General features: G+C 38.1%; 1 protein-coding gene across 1 annotated transcript in view; it reads right to left on the bottom strand.

The window, feature by feature from the left end:
• Nucleotides 1-949: 949 nt before the first annotated feature.
• TRPC6 (transient receptor potential cation channel subfamily C member 6) overlaps nt 950-13,951 on the bottom strand; it is a 90,839-nt gene continuing 77,837 nt past the window's right edge. The window contains exons 9-11 of the mRNA XM_029915211.1: nt 11,462-11,545; nt 3,537-3,612; nt 950-2,992 (exon numbers count right to left, since the gene is read on the bottom strand). Of these exons, the coding sequence (XP_029771071.1) occupies nt 2,841-2,992; nt 3,537-3,612; nt 11,462-11,545 (312 nt within the window). The 3' untranslated portion in view covers nt 950-2,840. The remainder of the gene's footprint in view (nt 2,993-3,536; nt 3,613-11,461; nt 11,546-13,951) is intronic.

Here is a 13,951-nt window from a genome sequence, read left to right as displayed (position 1 = left end):
TTTACCATTTCTTTCTGCAGAACCTAGTGTCCCCCACGCATGCCCAGCTCTTGGCCCTGCTCACACTGTCTTCACCCCTTAATATACATCTCCATTTTTTGCTATTTTTTTTTTAAAAATATGCAATCCTATCAAAGCCAAATCTTCTTCTCACCCACACCCTTCCATAATTAACACTATTGTCTGTCTCTGCGGTGGGCAAGTAAGGAACTTAGGGTGTTCAGATATAGTCCATTTTCCCTCACCTGGAGAGTGAAAGGTAAGCTTTACAATAAGACAACCACACTCCAATGTTGTCTGTCAAGACCTCAGGTTAATGCGAAGCCTCTGCTGTGAGCAGGCCTGGGTTTTGTTCCCAGCTCTGGCACTTACTCTATGTGCAAGTTACTTAGTTTCTAAAAGCTTCAGTTTTCTCCTTTCTAAAATGAGGATATTAATAGCGTTTACCTCATACAGTTGTTATCAGCATAAAGTTAGATTACATTCAGGAATCCATGGAAAGCACTTACCACATGCCTGCACACGGGAGAGGCTTATGAGACCTTTCTTGTAGCTGTGTGTCTTACAGTCCTGTTTCTTTACTGGGCTGTAAGCTCCCTGAGGTCAGATACTCATTTTTCATTTTTGGTCCCTAGCAAAGTTTTAAGCAGACAGTAGATTCTGGTCATCCATTTGACATGCCTAGCAAAACCATACTGAATCTGTGGTCTCAGTTTCAGAGTAATACAAATAGAGTAAAACAAGGCACTGATGCACACTAACAGGGACTTCATTTTGTTCACTGGTAGTAGGTCTTCTATGAGGCGTGACTATGTCTTGGCCCCCAGGGGGCAGCCGTATGGTCTGAGTCAGACATCACTGTGCTGCCCTCCTTACAGGACCCAAGCATCCAGAAAGCACCAGATTTGAGAAGAGAAATATGGCCGAGAGAACGGGCTGGACAAATTCATTTCATCTGATTAATCATTTTATTTTTATAGGTTAAGCTGACTGCAACATGAGCGCAGGATTTTAAGCCAACGGCCTTGAGACTTGTGCAGGACAGTCATGCTCGCAACCATCCTTTGACAATATGCCTTTAATTAAGCTCTTGTTGGAATTTTAAAACCTTTCTTAAAATGTGGTTGGTTTCTTTTCATGTTCCAATTGAAAGGAAATTGGAAGAGGTGCCAATTCATTTGTACTTTGAGGAGATCTGCTGACTTCAGGACCTACTAGTTTGAAACAGTCATAGAGGTAGCTCTTGATGGTCGTGCCTTTGACTGAGAAGGCCACAGCCATTCCTTTTGTAGGTCCCAAAACCTATATCTTGTCAGGTCAACCCGACTTAAAAGACACTGAGGAATCTGAATATTTTTTCTAGATTCTTTGAAGTCAAGTCCATTTGCTGTCACAGGACACCCCTTGGCATAGAGGCCAATCTCTTTCATGGCACAACACAGAAGCTTTGTGGATGTAAGATTATTTTCCTTTGCTGATAGTGCATTTGCTATGAGGCTGATTTTACAACTTCTGATTTAAAAATTGTCACAAAACATTTGAAAGCCTACCTTTTCTGTATTACTAAATAACTTCTCAATAAATAATACCCACACATACAAAATCACTGAATGTAAAATTTCAGTTGTATTTTCTTATCTGGTTACATAAAATCACTTTGACTTAAATGAAGTCAAAGTTGGGGCTAACTAGATTTTTGTGACTATTTTCTCTCTAACATGGAGTAAAAAATTTGCATTTGAAACCTCTCTTTACTGAATTTAAAGAAACACTACAGTCAATGCCAAACATCATTTCAATGTTTGTCGTCTGTGTAGCTGAACACATGAACTTTCATCTCTTTCTTTTAATTGTCCTAGATATAGCCTCACATCATCAGTAAGAGCAGCCTACATAGATGCCTACAAACACAGATCCCTGCTTCATGTATTTTCAGAGAAGGTAGAGTGCACTGAGAATAAAGATAAATATTTGCAGTTTCCTTCCACAGTTTCCTTTATACTCAATGCCAAATGTGGGATTTTCCTGTAAATGCCTCAGAAATGGCATAAAATTTTGGACCAAATAATTGAATCATTTGTGACTTTGATATTTCTCCAATAAAGGGTTCATATTTAATCAACAATTTTTCAGTCACAGTAAAACTCAAAAGAGAAAGAGGTTTTAAGAGTCCATTTTGGCTACAAAAGAAAACAGGACAATCATTTCATACACACATGTGCACGTGCACACCCACCCACAACTAAACCATGTTTTCAGGGCTCAGTAGAGGAAGCACTTTTTCACTGTTAAGTGTAACATTTTCAAAGAGGTGAATTGGCAAATTTAGGTATGATTTAACCCAACTTTGCACAATCATATTCTGTGGGGCTTTGCAGAATAGATGATTAAACAGCATTTTCCAAATAGCTACAGGTTATCTGTCCCTGGATTTCAGGGCTGGAAGTCACCATCAGGGGACCCACAAGGCAGGCAAACAGTTACCTGAAATCACGTTCATGGTAAAGACCGCACGGACAGTGAGCTGTGTCAGCCTCCAACCAGCCTAGACAATCCCCAGGCAGACACTAGATGCAATCACATTGTCATGATAGTTGTAGCCAAGGAAACATCAAACAACTGGGCATAATTTTCATCATAATCTGTAAACTTTAGTCTGAACAATGAAGTTTAATCACTAAAAAATTAAATATTTCGGTTTTGGATAATGGGATGACCCAAGTTATCTTTGGACATTCTCCTGTTTAAAAGATGGTCACAATGGCACTTAAAAAATAAACTGGAAAATAATATGGCTTCAAGTGAACAAATAAATAGGATTTTTAATGGAAGTCTTTGTATTATCTATTGACTTCCTCTTGCTTTGGTTCCATTGATAATTTCTCCCCAAGTTTTCTAATAAGTTCTGCTAGGTCTTCTGAATTCTGAGTTTTCTCTTCAAGGAGTTCATAGCGGAGGCTTGAGATGTCCTGTTTAATTTCCTTCAGTTCCCCTTCAAAAAACAAGAGAGATAGGATGTCAACTATAACTAAATACATAATGCAGAGAAACTACATTCTGGAACAGAATGAAATCAGTCAATTCCACACACATCTGTCTGTAGTTTGAATCCTTTCAAAGAAAAAAACGTCCTAATGGGGCAGATTTCTATTTTCTCAACTAAAGCTTTTGGTTAATGAAAAGGTTATGGAGGAAAACCGATGACAAAAGTCCTAAAGTAAAGAGGAAACATTGGTGGCAAATGTTTGTAGTACTGGGAGCAAGAGCCTTTTACTTTTCGCAACCACTTCCTCGTCCCTCCAAGCCACCCCCCAAAAGCAACAGTTACTTACATAGCAAGTGACACCTGCCCCAACTCCAGAAAAACAGCCTATTTTCCTACACTATTTAATAGCTCTGATGGTTGGTGAGATCCGCCTTCTCTTCGCTGGGAGGCTCACCCTGCCCAAACCCCTCTCTCCAGTTGTCCTCCAGCTCTGAGTCAGGCCCGCATCTGTACTGAGGCTCAGGGGCCGGCTGGTCCCTGTTCAGCTCACCTTCGTTCACATCATCACTCTCCCGATCTATCTGGGCTTGTAGGACGTATCTTTTAATGAGCCTCTTCATAATTTTCTGCACAGACAAAGGAGAAACCCATCTCAGTTTTATGTTTATGACAAATCTCTCATTTGGAATAACTGAATTTTTCTTCTGTAAGGACCTTAGGAATGATGCTAACAAAGATTAAGAGGATTTATCTGGCAGGAAATGCACACTACGGCCAGATTATTAAAGCAATTTTTACATTACCCAAGCTAATGACTCGCAAGTTAATTCTTGAGAAAAGAATAGGTGTAGAGAAAACATCTACCCCTTGGTGTTTACTGCTTGTATTTTACTTGCAAAGTAGTAGAGCAAAACACAGCCTTTCATTTGGTGAGGTTGATGGTGTGTATAGTACTAGATGTAGCAATGGGAAATTAAACAAACACACTCTTGTTGATGTTTTTTGACCTCCCTTACCAAGAAAGGTAACCAGTTTTGATTTTATACTTGCTAGTGATTCAGAAATGTCTAGTTTCATTTTTTTGTGTGTGCATTACTTCAATTTATTTATTTTTTAAATTTACATACAGGTTAGTTAGCATATAATGCAATAATGATTTCAGGGGTAGAATCCAGTGATTCACCCCTACATATAACACCCAGTGCTCATCCCAAGTGTCTTCCTTAATGCCCCTTGCCCACTTAGCCGTTTTCGCGACCCACAATCCCTCCAAAAACCCTCAGTTTGTTCTATTTAAGAATCTTTTGTTTTGTCCCCTCCCTGTTTTTATTTTTGCTTCCCTTCCCTTATGTTCATCTGTTTTGTATCTTAAGTTCCATATATGAGTGAAGTCATATGATATTTGTCTTTCACTGATTAATTTTGCTTAGCATAATACATTAGAGTTCCATCCACATTTTTGCAAATGGCAAGATTTCATTATTTTTGATAGCTAAGTAATATTCCATTGTATATGTATGTACCATATCTTCTTTATCCATTCATCTGTCGATGGACATTTGGGCTCTTTCCATAGTTTGGCTCTTGTCAATAGCACTGTTATAAACATTGGGGTGCATGTGCCCCTTCAAAACACCACACCTGTATTCTTTGATAAATACATAGTAGTGCTATTGCTGGGCCATAGGGTAGTTCTATTTTTAATTTTTTGAGGAACCTCCATACTGTCTTCCAGAGTGACTCACCAGTTTGCATTCCCATTAGCAGTGCAAAAGAGTTCCTCTTTCTCTGTATCTTTGCCAACATCTGTCATTGCCTGAGTTGTTCATTTTAGCCATTCTGACCATTGTGAGGTGGTATCTCATTGTGGTTTTGATTTGTGTTTCCCTGATGATGAGTGATGTTGAGCAATTTTCCATGTGTCTGTTAGCCATCTGAATGTCTTCTTTGGAAACGTGTCTATTCATGTCTTTTGCCCATTTTTAAACAGAATTATTTGTTTTTTGGGTGTTGAGTTTGATAAGTTCTTTATATATTTTGGATACTAAGCCTTTATCTTATATGTTGTTTGCAAATATCTTCTCCCATTCCATCAGTTGCCTTTTAGTTTTGCTGATTGTTTCCTTCACTGTGTAGAAGCTTTTTATTTTGATGAGGTCCTGATAGTTCCTTTCTGCTTTTGTTTCCCTTGCATCTGGAGACATGTTGAGTAAGAAGTTGCTGCGGCTGAGGTCAAAGAGGTTTTTGCCTGCTTTCTCCTCTAGGATTTTGATGGCTTCCTGTCTTACATTTAGGTCTTTCATTCTTTTTATGTATGATATCAGAAAGTGGTCCAAGTTCATTCTTCTCCATGTCACTGTCCAGTTTTCCCCGCACCATTTGCTGAAGAGACTGTCTTTTTTCCATTGGATATTTCTTTCTGATTTATCAAAGATTCGTTGGCTATATGTTTGCAGGTCCATTTCTGGAGTCTCTACTCTGTTCCACTGATCTGAGCATCTGTGTTTGTGCCAGCACCATACTGTCTTTATGACTACAGCTTTGTAATACATTTTGAAGTCTGTAATTGTGTTGCCTCCACTTTTGGTTTTCTTTTTCAGAATTGCTTTGGTTATTCAGGGTCTTTTTGGTTCCATACAAATTTTAGGATTATTTCTTCTAGCTCTGTGAAGAACGCTAGTGTTATTCTGATAGGGATTGCATTGAATATATAAATTGGTTTGGGTAGTACTGACATTTTAGCAATATTTTTCTTCCAATCTATGGGCATCGAATATTTTTCCCTTTTTATGTGTCTTCTTCAATATTTTTCATAAGCTTTCTATAGTATTCAGTATATAGATTGTTCACTTCTTTGGTTAGGTTTATTCCTAGGTATTTTATGGTTTTGGGTGCAATTATAAATGGGATCAATTCCTTGATTTCTCTATCTGCTGCTTCATTATTGGGGTAAAGAAATGCAACTGATTTCTGTGCATTGATTTTTATATCCTGTAACTTTGCTGAATTCATAGATCAGTTCCAGCAGTTTTTTGGTTAAATCTTTTGGAGTTTCCATAGAGTATCATGTCATCTGCGAAAAGTGAAAGTTTGATTTCCTCCTTGCTATTTGGATGACTTTTATTTCTTTATGTTGTCAGATTGCTGAGGCTAGGACATCCAACTATGTTGAAAAACTGGTGAAAGTGGATATCCCTGTCATGATCCTCACCTTGGGGGAAGTTTTCAGTTTTTCCCTATTAAGGATGCTATTAGGTGTGGACCTTTCATATACGGCCTTTATGATCTTGAGGTATGATCTTTCCATCTCTATGTTCTTGAGGGTTTTGATCAAGAAAGGATGCTGTATTTTGTCAAGTGCTTTTTTGTGGGTTTTTTTGCAACTATTGAGAGGATCGTGTGGTTCTTATTCTTTCTTTAATTGATGTGATGTATCACATTAATTTGTTTGTGGATATTGAACTAGCCCTGCATCCCAGGTATAAATCCACTTGATCATGGTGAATAATTCTTTTAATTTATTGTTGAATCCTGTTGGCAAGTATCTTGTTGAGAATTTTTGCATCTGTGTTCATCAGGGAAATTGGTCTGTAGTTCTCCTTTTAGTGGGGTCTTTGCCTGGCTTTGGAATCAAGGTAATGCTGGCCTTGTAGAATGAGTTTGGAAGTTTTCCTTCCTTTTCTATTTTTTAGAACAGCTTCAAAAGAACAGGTATTAACTCTTCCTTAAATGTTTGGTAGAATTCCCCTGGAAAGCCATCTGGCCCTGGACTTTTGTTTGTTGGGAGATTTTTGATACTAATTCAATTTCTCTACTGGCTACAGATCTGTTCAAATTTTCTATTTCTTCCTGTTTCAGTTTTGGTATTTTATATGTTTCTAGGAATGTGTCCATTCCTTCCAGATTGCCCAATTTATTAGTATACAATTGCTCATAATATTCTCTTATTATTGTTTGTATTTCTGCAGTGCTGGTTGTGATTTCTCCTCTTTCATTCTTGATTTTATTTATTTGGGTCCTTTCCTTTTTCTTTTTGATCAAACTGGCTAGTAGTTTGTCAATTTTGTTAATTCATTCATAGAACCAGCTCTTGGTTCTGTTTTGTCTTGTTTTTTTTTGATAGCATTGATTTCTGTGCTGATCTTTATTATTTCCTGTCTTCTGCTGGTTTTTGGTTTTATTTGTTGATCTTTTTCCAGGTCTTTAAGGTGTGGGTTAGGTTGTGTATCTGAGACCTTACGTCCTTCTTTAGGAAGGCCTGGATTGCTATATACTTCTCTCTTATGACTGCTTTTGCTGCATCCCAGGGGGTGCGGGCTGTCATGTTATTTTCATAGGCTTCTATGTACTTTTTAATTTCCTCTTTAACTTCTTGGTTAGTCCATTCGCTCTTTAGTAGGATGTTCTTTAGTCTCCAAGTATTTGTTATCTTTCCAAGTTTTTTCTTGTGGTTGATTTAGAGTTTCATAGTGTTGTGGTCTGAAAATATGCACAGTATGATCTCAATCTTTTTATACTTCTTGAGGGCTAATTTGTGTCCCAGTATGTGATCTATTCTAGAGAATGTTCCATGTGCACTCAAGAAGAGTGTGTTCTGCTGCTTTAAGATGAAACATTTTGAATATATCTGTTAAATCCATCTGGTCCAGTGTGTCATTCAAAGCCATTGTTCCCTTGTTGATTTTCTGATTAGATGATCTGTCTGTTCCTGTAAGTGGGTGTTGAAGGCCCCTGCTATTATTGTATTATTAGCAAGGAGTTTCTTTATGTTTGTGATGAACTGATTTATATATTTGGGTGCTATCACGTTGGAGGCAAAAATATTTATAATTATTAGATGTTTTTGGTGGATAGACCCCTTAATTATGATATTATGCCCCCTTCATATCTTGTTACAGTCTTTATTTTAAAATCCAGATTTCTGATATAAGTATGGCTACTCTGGCTTTCTTTTGGCAACTATTAGCATGATAGATGGTTCTCCATCCCCTTACTTTCAATGTGAAGGTGTCTTTAGGTCTGAAATGAGTCTCTTATAAACAGCATATAGATGGATCTTGTTTTCTTATCCACTCTGATACCCTATGTCTCTGGAGTGTTTAGTCCACTGACATTTAGAGTGAGTACTGAAAGGTAAAAATTGATTGCCACTGTGTTGCTTGCAGAGTTGGAGTTTCTGGTGGTATTCTCTGGCCCTTTTTAATCTTTGTTGCTTTTGGTCTTGTTTTGTTTTGTTTAATCTTTTCTCCCCTCAGAGAGTCCCTATTAAAATTTCATGCAGGCTTGGTTTAGTGGTCATGAACTCCTTTAGTTTTTGTTTGTCTGGAAAACTCTTTTTCTCTCCTATTTTGAGTGACAGCTTTGCTGGATAAAGAATTCTGGCTGCCTAATTTTTCAGATTCAGCATGTTGAATATATCCTGCCACTCCTTCTTGCCTGCCAAGTTTCTGTGCGTAGGTCTGCTGTGAGTCTGATCTCTTTTCCCTTGTAGGTTAAGTACTTTTTTTTCCCTTGCTGCTTTCATAATTCTTTCTTTGTGTATTTTATGAATTTGACTATAATAAACCTTGTTGATGGTTAATTTTTGTTCAGTCTAATGGGAGTTCATGTGCTTCCTGGATGTTGATGTCTGTGTCTTTCCTCAGGTTAGGAACTTTTTCTGTTATGATTTGCTCACATAAACTTTCTATCCCTTTTTCTCTCCTTCATCTTCCTGGACTCTTATGATTCGCATGCTATTCCTTTTTAATGAGTAACTGAATTCTCTAATTCTTGTACCATACTTTGGCCTTAGTTACCCTCTTTTTCTCTGCTTCATTTGTCTTCTCTATCACTCATTTGCTGCTCTGCCTCATCCATCATTGCTGCCGTGGCATCCATTTGAGAAAGATCTCAGTTATAGCATTTTTAATTTCATCCTGACTAGATTCTGCTTCTTTTATCTTCGCAAAAAGGGATTCTATGCTTTTGTTAAACCCAGCTTGTTTTCTTATTATCATGATTCTAAATTCTAGATCAGACATCTTGCTTATATCTATGTTGATTAAGTCCCTGACTCTCATTTATTCCTGTTCTTTCTTTTGGGGTGAATTCCTTCATTTTATCATTTGGGCAGAAAGGAAGAAATAAGTAAAATAAAAAATAAAAATTATAAAGTTAAAAACAACATAAAAAATCAAATAAAGGGAGCTAGATCCTAGGGATATTTTGATTTGGTTGTTGAAAGAAGCTTGATAGAATAGAGAAAAAGGGAAAAAAGAAAGTAAGAAACCATTTAAAAAGTTAAAAAATTACAATAAAATAGAATAAAATGAAAAAGTAAAATAGAATTTAAAAATTTACAAAAAATAAATATAAAACTTTTTAAAATCTCTTAACCTAAAATAAAAATATTTTTTCTTTCTGTATCCAAGAATAAAAAAAAAAAGAAAAAGAATGAAAAAAATGGACCAGTGAACAGAACGAAATCTGAATGGAATTACAGCCAGTTTCCCCTACAAACCTCTGAACCACTTTATAGTTCAGGCACTAAGCAGGACTTGTGGTGGTCCCCCAGGGCATGTTCTTGGAGGGTATAGTTGAGTGGGGCTGGGTGTATCATGCATGCACATGTGTGGGAGAGGCGAAAATGGCACTGCCCAGCTTCCCAGGCTCCGGCACCAGAAGTCTGTGCTCTCACTGACTGGCAATCAAGCACCTCTCCTTTGTCTTCGGCTTCTGTCCACTCCCTGCTTCTATACTGTGTCCAAGCTGTAGGCTTGCCAGGTGGCACCTCTCCCCCAAATTTTATCTCAGATGGGGCTGTGTTTCCAACCCCCTCACTTCTGAGAGCTCCGTGCTTGGACCTGCTCCAACCCTTTGGGGAGGGTCTCAGTGAGCAATAGCCAGGTGCCAGCTTGCTTCCAGGAACATTAGTGTGGCTGTGCTGTGGCAGAGGTTCAGAGATGTGGCTGGGTGCCTGCTTGCCCCAGAAAAAGTTCATGCAATTGCACAAGAGCAAAGCTTCAGAGATTTTGGCAAAACACAACACATAGCCAGGACCAGGTTTAACCATGCCCTGGTATCTTTGTTTCAATACCAGCAAACATAGCTGTTCTCTGGGGTCCACTGAAACCTTTTCCTATGGGGAGGATGTATGGTCTCTACAAAATGCCCTCCTAGCAGCGGAACTGCTTCTTGCTGTGAGGTCCATGGACACCTCAGATCTCACTGTCTGCTCCTGGGGATTCACCCTTCTTTCCCACCAAAGCTCTGCCAGGTATCAAGCTGCGGAGTTTCCGACTCTGCACTACCCCATTTATAGAGTCCTAATGGTACTGAGGCCCTCTCCTTTCTCCCTTTCCTGTTCAATCTCTTGTGGGTGTTTCCACCCTTTCTCTTTAGTTCCAGTGCTTTCCTGTACTCCACCTCCTGTCTCCGTCCCCCGTCCACAAATGAAACAGCTCCCTATCCTCCACGGCTTCTCTTTCCCCCCAGGTCACCTCTTTGTGCTATGTGCATGCCAAGTTCTGTGGTTCAAGTTATGCAGATTGTTTTCTAATCCTAAGATCAATTTTCTAGGTATGAAAAATGGTTTCTGTAGATCTGCCCAGATTTCAGGGGTGAGAGAAGCCGGGAACTTCCAGGCTGCTCCACCACCTTGGCGCCTCCCAGTGAGTTGGAATGTCTGATTTCAATGTAACAAAATGTCCCCGCATCTGGGCTTCGACCATGAGAACGTTGGAAAAGTAGGAAGCTCAGTACCATGTGCAGGAAGTTCTGGGTGGATACATATTTAAACCAAATCTAACTCTCTAAACCCCAAATTAAATGGTAGACAGGAAAATTCCACTTTTAAGAACTTATTCTAAGGATGTAATTGGGTGCATAGACAACGTTCATAGGAGCACTACTTATAAGAGTAGAAAAAACCTTTAAAATTCCATCAATTAGCAAATTATTTTTAATGAATTATCATGTATTTGCACAAAGAATATTATATATCCATTAAAATTAATATGAGTACGTTTTTTGAAGTGATAAACTTATTTATTATTTAAGTATTAACTCATTTATATAATATTATATACATTTATATAATATTGAAGCATATGTAAAATTATACATATACATATAATAACCTGGCAGAATATCACTAAATAAGTAGTCTTTAAATCTGAGTAGTAGGTTTTGAGGTAACTTTATTCTCTCCTGTATTTTTTTGTGTGTGTGAGGATAGTCTTTTTACAATGAACATGTAGACTTTTTACAGTGAACATGTAGAGTCTAAGTTCTGGGATGCCAAGATTTCATCTATATCATTTACTTATGTATCTCTAGTCGTTAGTATAGGCACATTATTTGTGGAATTCAAGCATTATTTTGATATTGAGAAAAACAACATAATAGTTCATTTTCACTTAAAGAATCACATAGTTTGGGACTTTAAATATTACAAACAACTAGTCTTAGAGTTCTAAAAATAATCATGCTTACCTGATACTTTCCTGGAGGATTATTGAAACTACTTAACTGGAAATCTTCTGAGCTCCTTACACTTGATTGTTTACTATGCCCAAGCTGTAATTTGAAAATAAGAAATTCTTACTTTTCTTTTAAATAATGTGATGATATTTATTAGATATATATAGGAATTTGTTAGTTACATATGTAAATTTTAATTTAATTTGCTTATAGTCTATCTTCCAAGACAAACCATAGGCACCTGAGGGGTGCTGGATCTCTTGATGGCTATTCAAGGTTGTCTGAGGACCCTCATAGAGTTCATGGCTATCAGTCATGTGGTCGTGACAGTCATGTTTAAACCTTCTCACAGGTGCATCTCTGATAAAGGAGAAGGCAAATGAGTTGAGGAAGTGACAGCAATGATCTCAGAAATCCCCTGATGAGGGAGCAACGGGCCAGCATCCATGACCACAATACCCACACTTGCAGGCGGATGCCATGGGGTCCTGAAGTAACAGCAGGGTAAGACTCTATGGTGGGATGGAGTTTGTCAATAAATGACAAATTAATGTATCTGAATTTTAGGATTTATACAGTATCACATTTGGGCAGTACTTTTCAAATCACAATATGCTTGAACAGGCAAATAGCAAAGATCGAAAGCAATCTGCAATAAAGGTGGTAAAGTACTGTATTAACATGCTAATAGGGCACCTGGGTGGCTCAGCTGGTTAAGCTTCTGACTTCATCTCAAGTCACCATCTCCCAGTCAGTGAGTTCAAGACCCACATCAAGGTCTGTGCTGAAAGCTCAGAACCTGGAGCCTGCTTCAGATTCTGTGTTTCCCTCTCTCTCTGCCCCTCCCCCACTCATGTTCTGTCTCTTTCTGATTCTCAAAAATGAATAAATGTTTAAAAAAGTTAAAAAAAACATGCTAAGAAAACGATTTTAAAAACTCTTCATGGCATTTTCTAAAAGAAAAAAAATGGTTTTAAAAAGAAGTAAGTAGGAGAACCTCAGCAAAGCTCATCAGCTTCAAATGTGCAGTGTATTTTTTGTTTTGTTTATTGGTGCACAACTGCTTTCCAGGGGACAAGAAACTTCAAGACCATCTTCAAAGACAGCCGTGATTCATATTTCCCAGTGGCATCTAAGTTGCTATAAGTCAAGCTCATTGAGAATTAAAGTCCTTAACTTCCATGCTTTGATGTTTTAAATGGCCACAGGCTGACCTGAAACAGCTCTGCACACACTCATCCAGGGAACACATGGACACGACGGAAAGCCCTCTATATGAAGATGCCGTGCTATGGATTTTGGATATTCAGTGAAGAACAAAACAATCGTGATCTTGCTAAGCTACACTGACAGGAAAAATACAGTAAGGCTGATAAGACCCATAAAACACAATATGCAATTCTGAAAATATTAGCACCCCTTTTCACACAGCAATTTCCCCCCTTTCTTTCAAACTCTCTAAAAGTGTCAGCGAAATATCTATATTTTTTACTTTATATTAACTTTAAAAATCATTATAATTGTACAACTGGCCAAATGAACCAGAAACAGCTTGGGTTTTCTAATAAAAGAGTGCTTGACAGAAATGTTAAGACTAAGGCTCTGCCGCAACTGCTATGGAGCAGCAGGTGAGACGCTGGCACTTTCTGGAACTTTCTGCACTCTCTCTGACAATGAAGGGACTGGTGCGGTGGACACCCATTCTCCTTCAAGTCCTGCTAATCTATGGATTTGTGAAATAAATGCAAACTTCAATGTATTTTTAATAATGTACTTATTCTTAAAAATGGTCATTCATTTATCTTTATGATGATATAATGTTTCCTGGCTTTCAAACCATGTTTCAAACCATGATTTAGGCTGTAAGGACATCATTAAATGTGATGACAAGATTTAAGTCCACTTTACTCCTCCATTTTTCATGATATAGCATCGAGGGTGAGGACAGGTTCATAATCAGAGGAGAGGATCCCGACAAAGGGATCTTTGTGCATTGTCCTTTCGCTTTATTTCCTATCTATTCATGAATTTACAACCTCGTGACTGCAAATCATTAATTTAATATCTCCTTCTTTCAGCAGGGGCCACTAGTACATCCAAAAAATGTACATGGAATAGGAGAGTGAAAAATTACGTTTCCTTGGGAATTTTTTGAAGATGAATGTGCGGACCGTAACATTTGATATGCCAATCAGCCCTAGTTAAGGCAGCTCATGACAGTACATGCCCATGGAGGTCATCCTTCTGAGGGGAAGGACTTAATAGCATATTAACATCACCCAGGCCTTCGTTCATTCACCCGTTTTCTAATTTAAGACCTTTGTGTTTGCTGTTCCCAGTTCCTAAAATGCTCTTTTTCTAGCTCCTTGCCTGACTGGCTGATTTGCTCTGCCTCATCTTTTGGGTTTTAGCTTAAAACATACGTTCCTCAGGGAGGTTTTCCTGCCCAACCCGTGAAAAATGGATCTGAAGCAAGCAAGGTCATTTGCATCCTTTATGATG

Source organism: Suricata suricatta, chromosome 11, assembly GCF_006229205.1.
Source record: "Suricata suricatta isolate VVHF042 chromosome 11, meerkat_22Aug2017_6uvM2_HiC, whole genome shotgun sequence".
NCBI classification, from domain to species: Eukaryota; Metazoa; Chordata; class Mammalia; order Carnivora; family Herpestidae; genus Suricata; species Suricata suricatta.
The sequence above is the reverse complement of the archived record's forward strand: the minus strand, read 5'-3'. Positions and strand labels throughout refer to the sequence as shown.